This window comes from Melospiza georgiana, chromosome 4, assembly GCF_028018845.1.
Source record: "Melospiza georgiana isolate bMelGeo1 chromosome 4, bMelGeo1.pri, whole genome shotgun sequence".
Taxonomy (NCBI): domain Eukaryota; kingdom Metazoa; phylum Chordata; class Aves; order Passeriformes; family Passerellidae; genus Melospiza; species Melospiza georgiana.
In genome coordinates this window covers 58,749,730-58,770,432 of record NC_080433.1, presented here as the reverse complement: position 1 = coordinate 58,770,432, position 20,703 = coordinate 58,749,730, and the positions used below count along the sequence as shown (strand labels likewise).

General features: G+C 39.0%; 1 protein-coding gene across 5 annotated transcripts in view; it reads right to left on the bottom strand.

The window, feature by feature from the left end:
- Positions 1 to 20,703, bottom strand: part of PTPRZ1 (protein tyrosine phosphatase receptor type Z1) — a 131,982-nt gene that overhangs the window by 72,068 nt on the left and 39,211 nt on the right. For all 5 annotated transcript variants that reach the window (XM_058022672.1, XM_058022673.1, XM_058022674.1 and 2 more), the window contains exon 2: positions 18,033 to 18,098. In XM_058022672.1, the coding sequence (XP_057878655.1) occupies positions 18,033 to 18,098 (66 nt within the window). The remainder of the gene's footprint in view (positions 1 to 18,032; positions 18,099 to 20,703) is intronic.

Here is a 20,703-nt window from a genome sequence, read left to right as displayed (position 1 = left end):
GCCTCCTACATGAGCTGTGGAATATAAAAACAACCTTCATTCAAGCAGAGGAGGAAAAACAAAAAGTGAGTATAAAAATATATTCTGAGAAATATTTAGTAATTTCAAGATTGCATAAGCTGCATTTCTGCTTAAGATGTTGGGTTTTAAACTGCAGGTTTGCTGCCCTGCAGAGCATTTAGAGGATGCTCATTGCAAAATCAAAACCTGGTCAGTCATTTCCAAGAAAATCAGATTTCTTGGTTCGGAGGAGCACATTTGTCATTTGACATCACATTGTCTATTTTTAGAGGATGCTTTCTCATGAACATCCATATGCCATTGTTTTACTCAAAAAAGAAAAAAAGAAGAAACTGAGGGGTAACATGGGCAGAAGTTTGGCCATCTCTCTGCAGCAGTGCACAGGCACAATGCAATGCATCCAATGCATCTGGTAAAATATCCCACACAGCCCAAGGCAAAAGGACTTGAAGGGGAGGGCCAGTGCTCATAAATTAATTGCCTTTCTCTCTTCACTGGCTATATTGAAGGCAGCCACCTTTCAAAGGTCAGTCCAAATGTCCAATCAATTTTCTCTTAATGGCAATGGGAATGATGGCCACAGACCATATTCCATGCAAGTGCACTAGGGATTAGAGCACTGGATGAGGAAGCAGTGACTTGAATTTTTGGGCTTATTCTTCCTGAAAGAGTTATGCCAAGATAATGAGAAAAAGCCTAACCAGTAAAAGAGAGAAGTACCCAACCTTTCCAAGAAAGCTGCGCTGCTGAGGCCTCTGGGCAGCAAAAGCCCTCTGCTCTCAAGCTGAAAAGAAGCCTGACTTCACCTTGTGGTTTCAGCATTTAGGGTAGGGGAAGGAGGACAAGGGAACAGTCTGAGGTTCTGTCTTTGCTTTTAGGTCTTGTTTTTGCCTTTTACTCAGAGATGATATAATCTGAGAGATGAGGAAGCTTCATCCGGAACCTCAGTTCCAGTGAGCTGTGCTGATTTCCAGGAAAATTGCACCATTCTGTGGGAAGAAGAAAGGAGCTGTAAAAGGTTAGATAAGACTAGTTTCAGTTCATGTAAGAGCCTGCCACTTTGCAGACTCTAAGCTGCAAATTTATGTGAAATGTGCAACATGGAGAGCACAAATATGTAAAAAGAAAACCAAATGTATCCCTGAGGGGCATTTCTAATGGAAAACTATTGCTTGATTGTGTATTTCATTTCACTTTAACTAATTAATAGCAGTGGATGCTTCATTTGAAAATAAAGAAGGGAACAAGTGATACTTGAGCCTGATGAACATGATGCCCTTAGGCAGAGACAGACAACCCTGCTCATACACACCAGCACTTCTGTGCTCTGCTGACAGAAAGTACCCCAGTGATTCCTGACAACGAGAACAGTCACTCCATGGGTTATAAAAATACATCAGAGGAAGAAGAAAGATGTTTTGGAAGAGACAGAGACATTTTTCCTGACTGCACCTCTTCCTTCAAATCAGCAAAGTGCATAGGCCTGTAAATTACAGTGTCTTAAGTTCCCACTAACCTCAAGGGATTGCATAGCTGGAATCAGGTCCTAAATTTGTATATAAATGTATCTTAGGCTAAAGGAGCATCTGCGTACACGTACTCCTATAATGTACCAGTTTACAATAAAAACATGCAAAAATTTACAGGGTCATGTCAGTGCTCTGGTCTGCTCAGTAAACAGAAGGTGGATTTTGTTTTTTAAAGAACATATTCAAAATTTTTCAAAGTTATGTGGATGCAAGCCTGACATTTAAAAAAGTGACTACAGTTGTATTTTCTAGATCTGCTATTGCAGGGTTGGTTTTGTTTGTAACTACTCTATCTCTAGGTAAAATTTCTGGCTCCATTATGCAGTATCATTATGACACAAAAAAGAAACCTAACATTATCCTCATAGGGACATGGATTCATCATACACCCCAGTGCAGTTACCTCTGGGAATATGATAAGGAATGTTTCAGCTAGGCAGACAGCAAAAGAGAGTGACATAAAAGAAAGTGATTCACCAACAGCAAATGTGTGAGCACCAGAGATGCACAGTGGTACTGCTGAAGGGAGCTGTTGGAGGTGTTCTGAGGCAGCAGGCTGGAAAAGCTGATTTCTCATTTTGTCTCATTAAGATTAAATGTGAATGCTAGAGCAAATACAAAGAAGCCACTAGAAACTACTAGTTGAGTGAACAGGTGACTCAACTGTTTGTGGGCTCTTTGAAATAGGGCCCTGCCAGTCCACAGGGCTCACAAATGCAGAGCAGGATAAAAGCAGTACAAATGCAGACTACTCAACCCTCGGGCTCCTCTAAAAGTGAAGTCAGTACATTCCAGCTGCTGACAGTCCAGATGATCTGAGCTGCTCAGTGGCACAAGAAAGGAAATACTGCCTGCCTTCAGTGCTCTGACTGCAGGCTTGCAGTAGTCCAAGAGATAGAAAATGAAATCAAATTAAATTAAATCTATTTAATCTCAAATTGTCTGCAAAAAATGTCCAAAGAAAAGCAAATTATTTTGGATTTCAAAAAGGCATCCAAAAGTTTTGGAAGAGTAAGTGATTGATAAAACCCACAAAAAGTTATTAATTTAGAGTTACATGAAATCTTCAATGTTAAATTTGAATTGTAGGTGCAAATCAGGCAAGCCCCAGAAACAAATCTGAGTGACTTAAGAATTTACTTTTCTCAGACAGAGGTTTCCATCCTACTGGATTCTACTGCAATTCCATTAAAAAGAATTACAGTAGTCTAAATCACCCAGGTAACATTAAATTATTTCAACAAATATTTTATGTCAGGGCAAGATGTCAAGAGCTTGCCCAAGAAAAACTTGCCTTATACAGAAACTGAATTGATAAAATAAAAACTACCTCATCCTTCCAGAATCCAGATCCAAAATAAGGACATATCAGGATTTCAGAGAAATGTTGTGCCTTTTTTTTTTCCCCCAGAAGAGAAAACTTGCACATTTTTATGTGTCTGTTTATAAAAAACCCGATAATTTTGTTGGGAATACTCCCTGCAGCCCCTCCTCCCACAGCCTCAAAATGTCAAAATTGAGGAAATCACCCAGCATAGAAAACAATTTTCTTAGACAAATGTTTAATGATTAACAAAGTCATGAAGATTTGAAAATCTGGGTAATTTCAGGAATAGTTGGTAGATTCTCTTTGTCTAAGCAGTGATGTAGACACGAGGTGCAGTTTGGAAGATGATTAAATTGGGTTTTACATTGCCCCAAAGCATCACAGATGTGCAAGACTGAAAGGTCATCTGAGTCCTTTCCTTCATTACAGGATCAGGTTTAATCAGTTTCAATAATCTCTCACTAATGCTTGTCTTCCCCATTTTTTGAAAGGACTTCAATAAGAGGGATTTCACAGCCTTCCTAAGCAACCTGAATGGAGCTATTCTTACAGTTATATTTGCCTATTATTCCACCTCAGCCTTTTCATCTGCAGATTAAACTGATTCAACCTTGTCACTTCAGTGGAATCGAGAACAACTGACAGCTTTTAAATATTTAAAAAATATTATCCTAACTCCCTTTTCTACACTGACTTATTTCCTTCAGTTATCTTCCAAGGATTTTGGGCTTCCTTAGATACCAATCATCCTTTTTGGTTCTTCTCTGCACCTTCTCTCAATTTGTCACTGTCTTTTCTACAAGTGTGCAGCCCAAGGATAAATACAGAAGTACAGCTGAGATATTCCTAGCGACAAGTAGAGCAGAATAATTGCCTCCCATGCCTTATACATCATTCCTGTTAATTCACCTCAAAATGGGACTGCCTTTTCTGCAATGACAACATATTGTTAATTCAGATGCAATTATGGCTAACTGCCATACAGCCACCTAACCAGCAGTACCCATTTTGCATCTACATCTTTGATTTTTTTTTTCCTGGTGGGAGTACTTTGTGCTTGCTGTTATCACTTTATTGAAAAATTCTACTTGATTCATTTCAGACTATTTCTCGACTACATTTTGAAATCTTGCTATGTCACCCAAAATTCTTGCAACTTCAAGCATGGTGTCTCCAATGAATTTGCAAATGCCCTCCCTTCTGGTACCTGAGATGTTAGGGAAAATAGTGGAGAAGATCACATCTAAGGGGATTTCTTGCATATGTCTTGAGAGGATTCATGAAACTATTTTCGATTCTCACATTACCATAAACGTTGTAAAAATCTCCATCATTCTTGATTGTGTAGAAAAAGCTGTATCTGCTTGCATTATCTTGATTCTCGTACTACCATGCTCTAAAACAATAGCTCTGGAAAGTACAAACTTAGCTGTTCATCTTAGAGAGGTGCCAAATATGAATTTTCATGACAATTTAACATCAATGTCAATTTTCACTGATGATTGATTTTGCAGAATAAAGCTAATAACCTTGTAATTTTTCTTGGAATGTAAAATAATGAGGGGCCTGCATGGCAACAGCTAATTGTCACTGGGTCTTATGAAGAGATTCCTCACCTAATTGCCAAATATTCCTAGTTTTGCTACAATAATTTTTAAATTAATTTGGTAATTTTTTACACAATGAAAGTAGAATAAATATTTGTACTCAATTTCTCAGTATTTTTCCTTCCAGTTCCATCATTGCTAAGATCAGCACATAAAAATTTTGTTTAGAAACATACTCCACACTGTTAATGTGATTAAAATTGGTCATAACTATTGGTGAGGACTGAACTGTAGTTTAAGTTCATGTTAAGGGATATCTTTTTCACTGATTTCAGTTGGCTTCAGTTCAGGCAGTAAGAATGAAGTTTGAAATCTGAGTGTAGGTAATTAGTAGCGGTTTTAGTAGAATTTTGTACCAACATAGCAATAATTTTAATTATTCCTGTGTAAATAATAAATTTTATTTACACAGGAATTTATCAAAGAGATTTATCTGTGAGTGATAGCATAATAAAGGTACTAACTGTATATTAAGTATTCATGTAACCGTTTATTTTTAGACTATAAATCATTGCAATTTTGTGATGCTTGAACAGGAAATAAACTTACAACATAGGTGATATTTCACCTAGGATATAGAACATTTTATAAGCCAACTTCTTTATATTGACTCATGATCATGAAGGCAGTGGAGTTAGAGTGAGACTGAATGTGCCTGTAGAATCTGAATGAGAACACAGATGACTGTTTAGGTGATTTCAAAATTGAGATATCATGGAAGAAGGAAAGGAAATAAAGAAAAGGAAGGAAGGAAGGAAGGAAGGAAGGAAGGAAGGAAGGAAGGAAGGAAGGAAGGAAGGAAGGAAGGAAGGAAGGAAGGAAGGAAGGAAGGAAGGAAGGAAGGAAGGAAGGAAGGAAGGAAGGAAGGAAGGAAGGAAGGAAGGAAGGAAGGAAGGAAGGAAGGAAGGAAGGAAGGAAGGAAGGAAGGAAGGAAGGAAGGAAGGAAGGAAGGAAGGAAGGAAGGAAGGAAGGAAGGAAGGAAGGAAGGAAGGAGAGAACAAAAAGGGTCTGGAAAAGCAGAAAATCTGTGATTTCTAAATTGTGCTGAATAGATCAGTAAATACACCAAAATGTTACCATATTATCATGTCACTGTTATCACCCAGCACTTAACAACTCAGTACTTTTCAATGAGAAAAGAAGAAAAATAGTTAGCAGCAGTAAATAGGAAGTATTAGGCTGTGTGTGTGCAGAAGCTCTAGAGATTGTCAGTTTTGCTAATTTCACCTACTGATGACATGACCTGTGAAAACGCACCATCACAAGGTGGTCCAGTACAGCATATGGGATGAACAGCTGACCTTGAGAAAAACGGTATTAAATATGGCATTAAATTCAACAATGCAATTAGTATAGTGATACATTGGGACAGTAGTTGGGGTTTTTGTTACTAATAAGAATCTCAACATAGGAAAAACATGGGGGAGGAGGAGAATCAGACCATGTCTGACAGTGTCAGAGGGCTGTAAACTGATGGAAAGGCAAGTGCGTACTGAAGTTCTAACCATGCAACTCCTAGTAAAGATAATGAAGCATTAATGTCTCTGCAAAAAGTCCTGGGAACAGTTCATGTAGGATAATTGCATGAGCTTCTGGTTGAAGATAAAATAATTTTAGATGAAACATAATTGAGCAGAAAAAGCTAGTGCAACAATCAAAGGGGGACAAGAGACCAGATTATTGTGGTTTAACTTAAAAAACTAACAGGAAATGGATATCAATGCAGGTAAATACTGCCAATAGAAAGAAACTCTGTAAAGAATAAACAAATAAAACAATCAATTCTACCAGAAGAACCAGATTATCTCAACAGCCCACTAATACAGCTAGCTTGGAAATCCAAATCAATTTGGCTGGAGGGCCAAGTACAAAGAGTGGTGCTGAAAGAAGGAAAACCCAGTTGGCAGCCAGTCACAAGTGGGGTTCCCTAGGCTCACTACTGGGGCCAGTTCCATTTAACATCTTAACCAATCATCTGAATGAAGGGCTCAAGTGCACCCTCAGCCAGTTTGCAGATGACATCAAGCTGGGCCAGATTACTGTTCTGCTGAGGGTCAGGAAGGCTCTCAGAGAGATTTGGACAGGCTGGATCAAAGGGCTGAGGGCAACTGGATGAGGTTCAACAAGGCAAAGTGCCAAGTTCTGCCCCTGGGTCACAACAACCCTGCAATATTCCAGGCTGTGGCCCAGTGGAAAAGGACCTGGGTGTGCTGGTTGACAGCCATCTGAACATGATCCAGCATGTGCCCAGGTGGCCAGGAGGGGCAATGGCATCCTGGCCTGCCTCAGAAATACTGTAGTCAGGACCAGGTGAGGGAGTGGCCTCTGGTACTTGGCACTGGAGAGGCCACAGCTGGAATCCTGTGTCCACTTTTGAGCCCCTCAGTACAAGAAAAACATCGAGGTGCTGGAGTGTATCCAGAGAAGGGCAATGAAGCTGCTGAATGGTCCGGACCACAAGTCTGATGAGAAGCAACTGAGGGAGTTGAGCGTGTTTATTCTGGACAAAAGGAGGCTGAAGGTAGAAATCCTCACTCTTCAAGTCCCTGAAAGCAGTCTGTAGCCAGGTATGGGTCAGTCTCTTCTCCCAGGTAACAAGTGACAGGACAAGATGAAATAGCCTCAAGTTGCATCAGGGGACATTCAAACTGGCTTTTAGAAAAATATTCCTCATCATTGGAGTTATCCAGTACTGGAAAAGGCTACTCAGGGAAGTGGCTGTGTTACCATCCCTGGCTGTATTTAAAAGATGTGTTGCTTAAGGGACGTGGTTTAGTGAGGGACTTGGCAGTGTTGGGTCAACAGCTGGTCTCAATGATCTTAAGGGCCTTTTCCAATGTAAATGAATCTATGATTTTATGAAAAGTCAAGAATGGGTTTCTGAGATAGTCTTTCAGTGAAACTATGAAGCAAAATATTCCACGTATTTTTAAAACAGATTTCAATTAATTTTGTTTAAGAGTTAGATGGCATGATTGCCTGTAGCAGCAGTGTTGGAGTTGGGGGGTTCATATATGGTACCAATAACAAAACCCTGAACATTCAATTAAAGGACTGGAAAATACCACTTCATTCACAACAACTAAAGCTGAGCAACTGGGAAAAGAATATTTTGTTTCTATAAAACATTTATGGAAGAGAAAGATCAAAGTACACTGTAGTTCAGAGCTCTTATTTTATGATCACCTGAAATGTGCTTGCAGTCTACCTAACCATTTGTTTAAGAGTATATGACCAACTGAACCTGAAACAATTAACTGAACAAAACTTACTAGTAGCTTATTATTTAGAACAAAGGCAAATTTTAGAAACAACAATATGACTCAGTTGCATGGAATTTTAAAGTAAACTTTAAAATCCATTGTCATTTTAAAAAGGATTTTGTTATTTGAGCTACTAATCTATCAACAGATTGCTAGTTATGAACCTGAGGTTTAAAAAATCATGTTTTCCAATAATGGGATAAAGAATATACTTTAGTTGTATTGACTTTCACCTCAAGAACCCATATTGATGAAAAGTTTCTTTTGCTAATAACAGTATTTGAAATTGAATAATAAATTATAAGAAAAAAGAAAACACCTTAAAATCTTTTTATTGAAGACAGTTAATGAATATAGCACAGTACAAACCTCACTGTTCTCCAGCAGCACTTACATTCATGACCTGTTGAGCTGGCCACTCACCAGCAGGTTTATGTATGCAACTTGTAACACACCCGCAGACGTACCACTACCCTCACAAACGGAGGGACACAGAGAATTGATTGAATGGGCTTTATGCCACTAAATGGGAGCCAGTCTTACACAGAATATGCACCAAGAAGCACCTTTTGACATGTTCTATTCAGCTGTGGCTCAGCAGGTAGGAGCCCTCCCTCCCGGTACGTTCCCATGAAAGGTGCCGTGGGTGTGCTGGCTCGGTGAACCCTGGCAGGCATGCCAGCTGAAGGCACCATGGTAACCAGGCTGGAGAGGGGCTCTGACATTTAGGGAAAGGCAGCTGGGAGAGACTGCAAGATAGTCATGGAAACACTCAGCCAGCTCTCTCTCCGTTAGTTACTCGGGAGGGAAGTTTTTCCTGGAAACACGGGAGATAAAGTGGCAAACTGACAGTTCCTTCATGGAGCCATTAGAAATGTCAGGGAGAAGTAGGCAACAAAACCCTGCATTATTGTTTGATAGCGGGAAAAAGGAGAATTTTGTAATGCAAAAGGGAAATAAGTCATGGCTGCACTCTAAGAGAAGAGCTAAAGCAATATGACAAAAAGTGTAAAATGGAAAGGATAGAAAAAATTCTTTTGAGAATGGGATGAAGTGAGGAGACACAGGAAGTCATCCAGAAAAGCTCTTTTTAGCACATGCTCCACAGCTCCTCTAAGGAAAAAACAAATGATTTCAAAGGGAACTTCAGATGTGTGATCAAGCCACTGCAACAGATTATCATCAGTTGCTTTCACACAGAGGAGAACAAGTAGTGCTCTCATTTTGATCCAATGCACATCACATTAGGACTGGCAGGTGTACAGATCTCATCTTGGTGGCTAAATGTGTTGGTAAAGATTAGGCATGATTATGAATCTGTGTGAAGTGGGTACTTACAGCTGAAAAAAATGAATGCTTGCCTTTTTTAAAGTATGTTCCCACTCCTTAAGAATGTATATTACATATTGTCTGTTGCCTGTTTGTGCTGGCCACTTTGCCTCTCTTTTGTATACTTGGAAAACAAGTGAGATACAGATTAAACAGGTAATGTGCTAGTCTTCTTCTGTTCACACACACCACAGCCCTACTTTGAAGCTAGCTTTCAAGAAATTACAAATGAATAATAATAATAATAATGAAAAAAAACCTTTTAGCTTGTAATTTTTCACTCACTAGAACTTTAACCATAAATATTTGCTTTCCTGAAAAACAACAGGAAGAAATATAACCGAGATTGATCATATTGTGTATATGCAAAGTGGTCAAAACATGTACAAGCAGGCAGAAAATCCACTCTGTTCTGAAACAGGAGAATTTATTAATCATTGCCCCAGTATTTGTAAATACTCCAGCAACAATTTTTTTCAATTTTCCCTTTCAGTTACTCATGCGGGGTAATAAAAAAATTGGATATTTTTTGTTCTGGGCTTGTTTATACCACTAATGGAGTAAAAATAATTGCAATCAGTTTACAGCCATGCATTCAAGCCCTGAACTGGCTCCTTACACATGTAAGGAAATATCAGAAGTTGGGAAAAAAAAATAAATTCCAAGTCCTTACATGTAAATGATTCTTTCCCTTTTCTAGCATTCAACACATTATCCCTCTCTCTGCTTTTACATTTTTAATACCTTAATTTTCGTAACTACCCTTTGAAAACGTCTCTTGTTAACACAGTTTTCATCAGATAAAGTGCACTGACAGAGGGAAAACAGCTTAGGTTTCAAATGCAGCATCTATGATAAAGGCTGAAAGAAGATAAGTCAATTGTTTCTGTGGCTCCTAAAACAGGATCAATGCCAGGCAATATCAGATCAAGGCACAGTCTCTCCTATAAAGAAAGCTCTTGGAAGGGAGCAGAAAGAGGCCACCGCAGCTTGTCTACAGAGTTTGTTGGAAGCACAACTCTTCAAGCATAGCAAGAACCAGCTAAATATGTATGCAGAGAGACCCAGCTTCTCAAAAAAATAGGGCTTGTGCACTTTCACAGGTGGAAGAGATGCTCAGAACTGAAATTCTGTGATTCTGGCATTGGAATGATTGAGGGAACAGTTCATGAACTGATAAATCTAGTGGCAAATGCTGATTATTCCAAGACAGAAATATTGATGAGTTTCCCTAGTTTCTCAAATTGAAAAGTTTTGAATTTATTTTTTTTTTTTTTTTTTTTTTTTTTTTTTTTTTTTTTTTTTTTTGTGGGAAAAGAACTTATAACATTCCATGGTCCCCCTCTTGCTCAGGATTCTTCACTGTACCCTTTATCTTCCTTCTCTCACAGACTTTTCTAAGTCTGCCCTTTGGGGGACTGCATTAATTCTTATGGGTTAAAGAACATTACATGGAATATCTACCCAGAAGTGTTTGATATCTATTGAATTAATGAGATACAGCAAGATCAGAAATGACTTCAAATTTGTGAGTAAAATCCACAGAATTATTTATTGGGTATTATCAAACTGTGCATACTGAAATGAGTGGGGTTTGAACTCTTCAGGAAAAACCAAAACCTGTTATAAATACAGCAGAATAGCCTTTGAGTAAAAATGTCAGTAAGGAAGTCCAAAACTTATTGGATGGAGCAAATAATAAAATATGGCCTTCTGTAAACATAAGCAATGGGAGAATTATCTGCTGGGCTCTAAACCTCACAAACTCACAGATCATTTTGATGACCTCAAAGTAATCATCTGTGCATTTGGTAAGCAAGTGGTCCCCAAGAACACAACCTTCCTACTGCAGCACAGATTGAATGCACTTGTAAATGAGAAATCACTCAGTAGTATGTGCAGAAGGATTCTTTTATGATCATTTTGAAAGGTAAAGAGGCTTAACTAGAGGCTGCAGTCTGCTGTGAGATATTCAATTTTTTTTTTCATTTGAATTTGGTATATTCCCAAAGATAGCACTCTTAAAAAAGCTTTTAATTTCCAAATGGATTTACTTAATGGGAAGTTTCTACATCTTTCTGACCCCTGAACAGATCTTGGCAAAACAGCAGTGCCACACTATGCAAATGTCTCACACTTAGACTTCTGTACTTCAGAAGCCAACTTTTCATTTGAAAAATCTGATGATGCTCAGAACTTGCTTGCACTTTGTGAAAATGGTTTTCTTTGTTTATAGCATTAGGGGACTGAAATGGAGGAAGGAACAGTCTAATCTGAGTTCCTTCAAAGCAAACTTTGGCAAATTGATCACTTTAATATTATTTGAAATGAAAATGCTATAATTTAGCAGTGGTGAGACAAATATGAATACCAATATGCTGTTCTTCAGACCTGTCCCATAAGAATCCAACTTTGAAAATTCCATGAATTTGGGATCCAATTCTCTTACTTCCTCCCCCAAAATCCCTTGAAAACTTTTCCACTCAGTTTACCCTAGAAATATTACTGAATAAAAGCTAAACAAATTCCACTTTGCTGCTAATAGCTTTCTACTGCTCAAAGATCAGCTTTCTTCATTGAAAAGAAAGCTTAATGCAAACAGACTTCTGAACCATATAATTTTATATGGATTCAAAATCCACAAATATACTGAATAGACATCTTCTTTCTGTTGAAAAATGTCCTTCGTGCTGTTGATTCAGATCAATGAGATATCTTAAAATGAATTTCTTGATGGCCAGAAATGCCAGCATGTGGCTTTTCACTTGAGGACACCTTGTCCCTTTGATGCAAACAGATGCATAACTATGTAATTTCTGCTGTGGAATCATAAGCTTTCAAAAACCATTAACAGTGTAATAGGCTTTTAATTAGTGATGCTGTGAATTTAGTGACAAAAGACTGGAAGCACGAGTGGCTGTGTGATCTGGGGGTTATGAATACAGGTAATCAGCTGTCATGCAAGAAAAGGTATGACAGCCTCTGAAGTACAAAATCTACTAAAAAAGAAAAGACCCCTGCAGAACCATTTTATGAGTTAATAAAAGAAAGTATGTTTTTTCATTTCCTAAGCTGACCCTTTATTGAAGGAACCCACACAGACCAAGAGCATAGGCTTTTCTTTATTACCCACAACCGATACAGCACATCAGTTATGACTATACCTGGTAAACACAAAGCACAAAATGATGTAATTGGCAGGAGGTCATAAAAAGACAAGATCTTCTCATGAAGTGATGCTGATACTGCTATGGTAGCTACTTCACAAGGAAAAAAAAATGAACTTAATTTGGTATGCATCATCTCCGCAGAACACAGTTTTATCAAGCCACTGAAAGCAGAAGGTTTCATCAGCTCTTGGCCAGGCTCTCTTGGAGACCTTTCAGTCTGGTCTGGCAGAGCAGTCCATTAAAGCAGTCAGCTCTGCAGGCAGCTCCCTGCTCCCACTTCAGCAGGCCCCTGCTGGTGCATCCCCCCTCACACACAGGCTGACTGTCAGGATTTGGCTCACCAAATGGCCCATCCATCACGCTGCACCCTGGGAGTGATGGCCCAGACCCAGGCCCCTGCTCTTCCCTGCAGACTCCCCTTGCCCTGGGCTGGAGCTGTCTCACAGGAGCGAGCACCGTGCCCACGCTCACACAAGGCAGCAGCACAGCCTCTCCTGCACCTTGGCTGCAGGGCAGGGAGCAGCACCTGCATGCCCCACCTTGTCCATGCTCCAGCAGATGGCTGCTGAACAGACACAGGGTGAGCATGAGGGGAAAGACTCAAATTTTCCACTTTACCTGGACTGAACTGCTGGGTAACAGAGGCAGCAGACATTTTACAGAATAAGCAGTTAGCTACCAGTGTTAAAATCATCCTGTTGGGCCACAGCTGAGATAGTGGATCAGCTAGTAGAGCCTTGCTCACTTTTTAGGCTGAGTGAAAAGCAAATACACCCATGCATTGTTATGGACATAAGCAACAACATGCTTTTCCATAAACTTAATGAGAAGTGACTTTGAAATTAAATCTCCTCAGTACTGAAATATGATGGAACATTTGAAATTAAAATATTAGCTCTTGTTTGGGCAAGAAAGAAAATTGTGCTTTCTCAGTACCACTGAAAACAAAGGCCATCTTAATTTCTGAGCCAAACTAGAGGAATGAACATTTGAAGCAATCACAGCACATTTATAAGACTTGGGGTGGCAAACCTAGCCTTTCAAACAACAACTAAAGCTTTGTCTGTGTAGCAACAGTAACAGGAATAATAAACTAGGGCAATATCTCCAGGAGGCTGTTGAGTCAGACACAAAAAGGTAACAATTCCAGGTTTAACAAGATTAGTTCAATTAGTTCAACAAGGGAGCAAAACAAAGAAATCATTACATTTAGGCATTGCTACTGAAAGAAGTATTGGTGCGAGTGCCAAAAGAGCACCATCACTATAAATTACTACTGAAAAACATCAGAAATTAAAAATTATCTGAATATCTTAATTAATAATCCTGATGGAATGAGTTCTGTGTGTGTCAGCAGTGTGCCTTTGCAGTCAGGAGGACAAACACTGTTCTGGGCTGCCTTAGCAAGAGTGGAGCCAGCAGCATGAGGGAAGTGACTCCTTCCCTCTACTGCACACCAGTGAGGTGAGAATGCAGGGTCCGGTTTGGATTTCCTCCTGAACCCAGTATGAGATGGATGTTCACAAACTAAGGGCTGCTGAGGTGGTCTGGAGGCTGGAATACATCACGCGTGAGGAGAGGCTGAGGGACCTGAGTTTGCCAAAGCTTAAGCTGAGAGGGAACTCAGCTGAAGCCGACTGCTCTGTAAAGGCAATGTACAGAGCAGTGCCCAAGGAAAGGGCGAGAAGCAGCGGCCACAGGTTGCAATAAGACATATTGAAGCTGAGTAAAAGAAAAGAAATGTTTTCAAAATAGCAGCAGAACACATTGACCAAACTGCAGCACCTCCTTCTTTGGAGATTTTCCAAACTTTTCCTGTTTCATCTTTGAAGATCATTTTGCTTTGAGCTGAGGTGGAATCACATCATCTCCAAGGGCCCCTCCAAACCTAAATCACACTGTGATTCTATGATTCATGATGCTTTTCCCCAGAGAAAAGGGAAATATTATTAAGATTCTGCTTGCAAATAATAAAAATGTTTTTTGAATACCTGGAGACCAATCAGTTTATTACCAAAATTACCCTTTCCTCAAGATCAGATTTGCCAATATTTGTAAAGCAAATGTGTAACAGCGTATCACATAATAAATAGCAGCACAGGCTGAACATAACACTCCTACACAGTGAGACAAAGAACATTGATCTGATTATGGTATTTATTTACATAGAACATTCAATTTTTAAAAATGTTTTAAACCCTTGGCTTTGCTAATTCCTTGAAGACTGTTTAGAATCTCTTTTTTTTAACAAATTTCAGCTGTGTTTTTTTCCCCCTAAAGCACATAACTGGTTTGTTGTGAACAAGAACCAAAATCCCAGGAGGGAAACCCAACAGAAAGACATTCCACTGGGGACAAAAACAAAAAAATTTTTGTGATATCACTTGCCAGTTTTACATGTGAACTTATAGACTTGGACTTTGATGGACTGCTATCAACCAGCCATGTTAAAAAAAACCAAACCAAACATCAGAACCAGAAAACAACATTATATCATTCCTTCTGTCAAAAACAATTCAGATAAGCAAATCATCAAAAAAAAGAAATTAATCTTTCACTTCTATGACACAAAGTAACCAAAGCTCATATTACTTGCTTTATGCTTTGAAGTAATATGTGAAAGACTAAAGTTAGTGGTACAGATAAATATTGTGTAAATTACCTTTGTTTATCAATTAGTATGTAACTGATTTAAGGAAATTGAATTTTCACAGTACACCAGAGTTTTTCTGCAACAAAAAATGGTTGGATTCACTTTTTGCTGTATGACACCATATGAAAGTATTCATGACATTTTTAAAAATTTCTATGACTGCTTTAATGAAAAATATAATCAAAGGTTGTTAAAATAAGGGGATTTTTACAAACAGGCTAGCTTCAGCATCCCCTCACGCCAGGAAACATTGGATGCATCTGTAACAAGAACTTGTACCTTCCAGTTCTTTAACATGGTATTTGTTTATGCAAATACATGCAAAGTCAGGACACAAAAGATTAAATTAATGCATGCAAATGCAGATTTTATTCATGGCTTAAAACAGAGCTCTTAGAAGTATTACAAAATCTTTCCAGTAGCATTTATGACTTCATTATACACTTATCCAAGAGTCAAAACCTGATGGTGACTCATTAATTTCCAGCATGTGAAATTGCTTTATTATGAAACTTCACGTTCAGAAATTGACTGATTTTAGCAGTTAAAACTCTCTAGCTCCATTTTACTTTCATCTTACAGCACCATCCCAGTAAAGGAGAATATTGACCCACTGTGGCTAATACATCTGAAATTTCTTACTTGATACAGAGAATTACATTGCTCAGACTTAGGTTAATTTATCAAGCCAGTTGGATCTCTCTTACCCATGGTGCATTAGACTCTGGTTTCAGGATCCCCAGGCTCATTCAAAACACTTCATTGGCACATTGAGTCTAATTTTTCACTTTCAATGAAATTTTTCACTTTCACTCTTCCAGTGAGAAGGTTATAAGACAGTAGAATATAACTGGTGTCTGAGGAAAAAAAAGTACTGGCAAAGCATTCATCCATTCAGAGGCGTGGATGTTGGTCTATGCCTCACAACCATAAGCTGTGCTAGGTACAGCACTTATACGTACAGTACCCGATATCACTTGCCTCAGGAATAAAATAATTTAAATTATTATAAATGAAGGAGATCAAAACCCATATGCTTCAGGCTCTAGACCTCTGTGCGTCCAAATCACAATGTTAAAATCTGGAAATTTTTTTCGCGTTCAGAAAGGCTGTCTTTTTATTAGTGAAAGCTGGGTATGTGTATTCCACTTTATGCCAAGAACCAATTACCTGGTATTTCAGCAAAGCATCCCATAATACTCAGCTTGCAAACAGTTGCTAGCCCTAAGCTCCTGATTTACATGCAGCCTTCCCCAAAAGCTTTGAATATCAATTTTTGACCCCACATGCAGTCAGCTGTTTAAGAATGCTGGGGGCACACGGAGCTTGTGCAGCAGAGGGCTCGGAGAGGCAGCAGGAGCAGGGCAGGATGCAGCTGGGGCAGGGCAGGAGCAGGGCAGGATGCTGCAGGAGCAGGGCAGGAGAGGACAGGATGCAGCTGGGGCAGGGCAGGAGCAGGGCAGGGGCAGGAGCAGGGCTGGGGCAGGGCAGGATGCAGCTGGGGCAGGAGCAGGGCAGGAGCAGGGCAGGATGCAGCTGGGGCAGGGCAGGAGTAGGAGCAGGGGCAGGGCAGGATGCAGCTGGGGCAGGGCAGGGGCAGGGGCAGGGCAGGATGCAGCTGGGGCAGGGCAGGGGCAGGGCAGGATGCAGCTGGGGCAGGGCAGGATGCAGCTGGGGCAGGTGGCTGCAGGAGCAGCAGGATTTTAGCCAGGGCTCCTGGACAGGTCTGAATGGAGAGAAAGGCTTTGCCAGCTGGGGAATCACTGGAGCAAAGCACATGAATTGAGATGACTACACACAGGTATCTCACAGGTTAAGGTAGAGCAACAGCAGGTATGGATCAGCTGACATGCCAATTCTGTGCAAGTTTTCCATACAAAATATCCATCCATCCACTGGTGCTGCAGCAGCATCACCCATGCACAGTGCACGGGTGCTATGTGCAGCCTAGGGAAGAGCTCTATCCTCTGATATCCTAAACAAACCCTATTTGCTATCCTTTAAAGATTGCCCTCTGGTCACCAGGAATCCAGGAGGTTTATCCCTGGAGTCATCTAACTACAATATTAAAAAATGGATCAACTTTGAACATGAAATACTGTATTGATTGATTTTATGCTTGAATTTTGCACTACAATCTGTGTAAGTGGGAGTTTTCATTATAAATCTCATTTTGAAGGCTTTATGACTAGCCTGTTTCAATTCTCTCTAGGCTTAAAACTTGTTAGATATGTTTTACACTAGAAGATAAAAATTATCTTGAAAATGAAAAAGAGAGTGAGAGAAATAAAAAGAATGGTGTAATTTTCCTTAACTACAGGAATATGTTTTGAATAAAATTTATGAAAAACTTAAATTTTGACAGTCCTTATTTTTCATAGTTCGGTATTTTTGAAACAGTAGCTTAAGAAATTTAAAATGTAGGAGCCTACACACATCCATAAGAACTCACTTCCTACATGTTGGGCAAAAGAGACCTAGGACAAAATTACCTTTTTAGTATTACTGAAATCACTGGACTTATATGCAAGAACATAAGAAGATAATTGTGAATTTTCCATTGTTCTTCTTTAATAAGGCATGAAAAATTTCAGGATATATCTTTCCTACTCATGCAAATGAGAGAGACAAAGTGACTGAGTTTTAGGAGAGTCAGGGTGGGACTTGGCAAGGATGCTCAAGTGCTCACAAGCACAGGGTAGAAGTTCATGTGCAGTGTATGGATAGGTTCTTTCCCTCATAATGTGCTGTGCCTTTTTTCAGCCTTTCTGACTGCTTTTTGGATTTGCTAGAACAACAATGTTGAGATGATTAACAAGCACCTAACAATTTATTGGCCCAGGCGTCATCAAATAAGTCAGGTCTCAGGTTGAGGTTTTAATGTTGCGGACTTTCTCTTTCCAAAAGTAATAGATGTAATCTATTACTAAGTAGATTAAAATATGAATCCAAATAGATGAAAATATTCTCCGATTGTAAAGTTCCTGTATTTTTCAGATTCTCTTTCCTACACTTTAGCAGTTGCTTAGGCATATGGTAAGTGGTATACAGACACATGAGGCTCCTAAAATTGTAACAATGAACATAAAAATATCAAAGTGAAATAAATAATTCAGTAGACATCTTTGCTTACCTGTGTATGACCAATCAATCTCTTCAATCAGTTTCCGCTGTTGTCTATAGTATCCGTACACCAAATCTGCAAAATAGTCATAATTTACAATATTAAAACCAGAAGTCTAACAGGACCTTGAAGTCTTGATGACATCCCCCCAAACAAGATAATCAGTGTTTTAATTAATGATGAATAATTTACTTTTTTCTTATCTTAGACCTCAAATGATAAGTACTGGTTAAATAGAATTTAAAGATCATTAACATTGTAGCATATTAAGGGCACAAGCAAAGTAAACAGAAGATTTCCAATCCATCCTTCCTTCCTTCCTTCCTTCCTTCCTTCCTTCCTTCCTTCCTTCCTTCCTTCCTTCCTTCCTTCCTTCCTTCCTTCCTTCCTTCCTTCCTTCCTTCCTTCCTTCCTTCCTTCCTTCCTTCCTTCCTTCCTTCCTTCCTTCCTTCCTTCCTTCCTTCCTTCCTTCCTTCCTTCCTTCCTTCCTTCCTTCCTTCCTTCCCTCCTTCCTTCCCTCCTTCCTTCCCTCCTTCCTTCCTTCCTTCCTTCCCACAACAATTTCTCCTCTTCTAAAATTTATACAACTCTCCCACGAAGAAATCCTGTTTTGTTGTGTCGTTTGAAAGAACCATTCTAGATAACCAGGATGTCAATGACAGTTAAATTTTTGCTTCAGTGTGGTCATGACTTCACATGACTTCTGTAACTTAGAACTACTGATACAAGATACATGTTTGTACTGTTGATACAAGATAAATGTTAAAGATAATGAATAAAATATTCTAAAATTATTCAGCATTTGAATATCAATATTCTAAAATATTCAAATACTTTTCATGGCATTCTATCATCGGCACAATTATAGTTAAAACATTACTTATATGCCAATTAATTTGATGGCGAGGGAAGGTTAGGTACTAGTTACTTTTAAATGATGTTAATTTTGTCTAGAGAGAAATATCTAAGTGTATAAATTCTCATTGACTTACTCTGACTACTGAATAATCTTCACTGTTATTCTTTTTATGCCAGTCCTAGGGCAATTCTAGCAACAGAGTGATATGGGCAAATAGATGGCTATGCCCCCTAATAATTACTAAAGCATGTAAATTGCAGATACATGGTTTTTGAGATCATCATTTCTAGAGCCATAATATAAACTGTCATTACTATTCTAGAGAAGTACAATGCAACTTATCTAACAAATATTTGCCCTCAAGCATATTGAACACATATATGGATTGCTTCCTTGAGAAAATGCCACAGAATTCTGTTCAGACTCTGCAATAAATAATTTAATGAAACAGTTTCATAACATTCATTTCTTTTTCTCTCATGCAGAAATGCAGTACTGGTTACAGGATGTTAAATCATAATTCCTATTTGCAAGTTTACATGTTTATGTGTCTTACAGTGACATTCTGCTACCTAAATGAAGCCCATGTTTTATTAACTTAACCAGATTTCTACCTCCTCCATGTGATGTGATTGTCATTTAATATTTTTCTCTTCTCCTTCTCCCTCCCTTGCAAAAATACCAAACTATGCCTTGTAACAATGCACAGCTTTCACTCCTGACTAAGCTCCAATCTCACAGGTAACTAAGGGCAGTGGAAAAGGATTTACATTCACCAAAGGTGTCTTTGGACCTCATTTCCAAGTGAATGTGCATTGTGCCTGGTCATTCAATTAATTATGGAAAAGAAAGCTGTGTAAGTTGTGATTCACAGCTGTCAGTTAATGTCTCCACTTTCCTCCTTTATCCATTGTCCTCCTAATTGTTACTTCCTGAAGTCACATGCAAACTAAGCAGGGCCTGGGCATGAGAGTTTCCCACTACTTTTTAAATTTCATAGGGAGTTCTGATGAACAAGGAGTGATAGTTTCAATGAATAAGAAAAAAATGGGAAAGGTTCACTTGTTTGGTGCATTATACACTTATAGACCAGTAAATCTTACAGAAAATTTTTAAATATTCCAAGAGGTGTCAGGAGTTGATACACCTTCCTTCCTTCCTCTGTTATTCACCAGCTGTGTGTCCACAGCCCCTCCACAGCACACCCACAGCCATGAACCTTCTTGCATCTGCAGAGACTTTCAGTGGTTCGGTCTTGTCTCTTTGCACTTTAAATATGTGGCAAAACTAGGGAAGAAAAGCAAATTTCACCTGGGACTGAAGATTCATAGCTAGCATGAGTGGTGGAGGAAAGTGCTGTGTGAGTGTGAGGTTGAGCCATGCAGCAATTGTTCCTTTGAGCTGCTGGTGTAAATTCCCCTGGGAAACACAACCATGCATTCTATTACTGTGGAAACCATCAGGTTAAACAGCTAACAGTGTAGAGACCAGCTGGAAAGAAATTATTCTATTTTTTAGTTTTATTTTATTTAAAGCTAACAAATCAACATCCTTTTTGCTGATGACATATGACAGCAGGTACTTCTGTTTACATACTGTATTTAAATTCCTTGCATTTGATTTAAATGAAGATGGGAAGAACGTCTTCACCAAAAAAAAAGGCAAAACTGATGTCAAGTTTTTGTTTTTATGCGTAAATCCATGATACTGATTGAGTTTGATCAGCTTGACAGTCTGCATGACTCCTGTGACACTGACGTCTACAGCCAGTGCCTAAAATAGTTAGAATTTTATTGGATGAGGTGCTGCTTTATGAAGCAA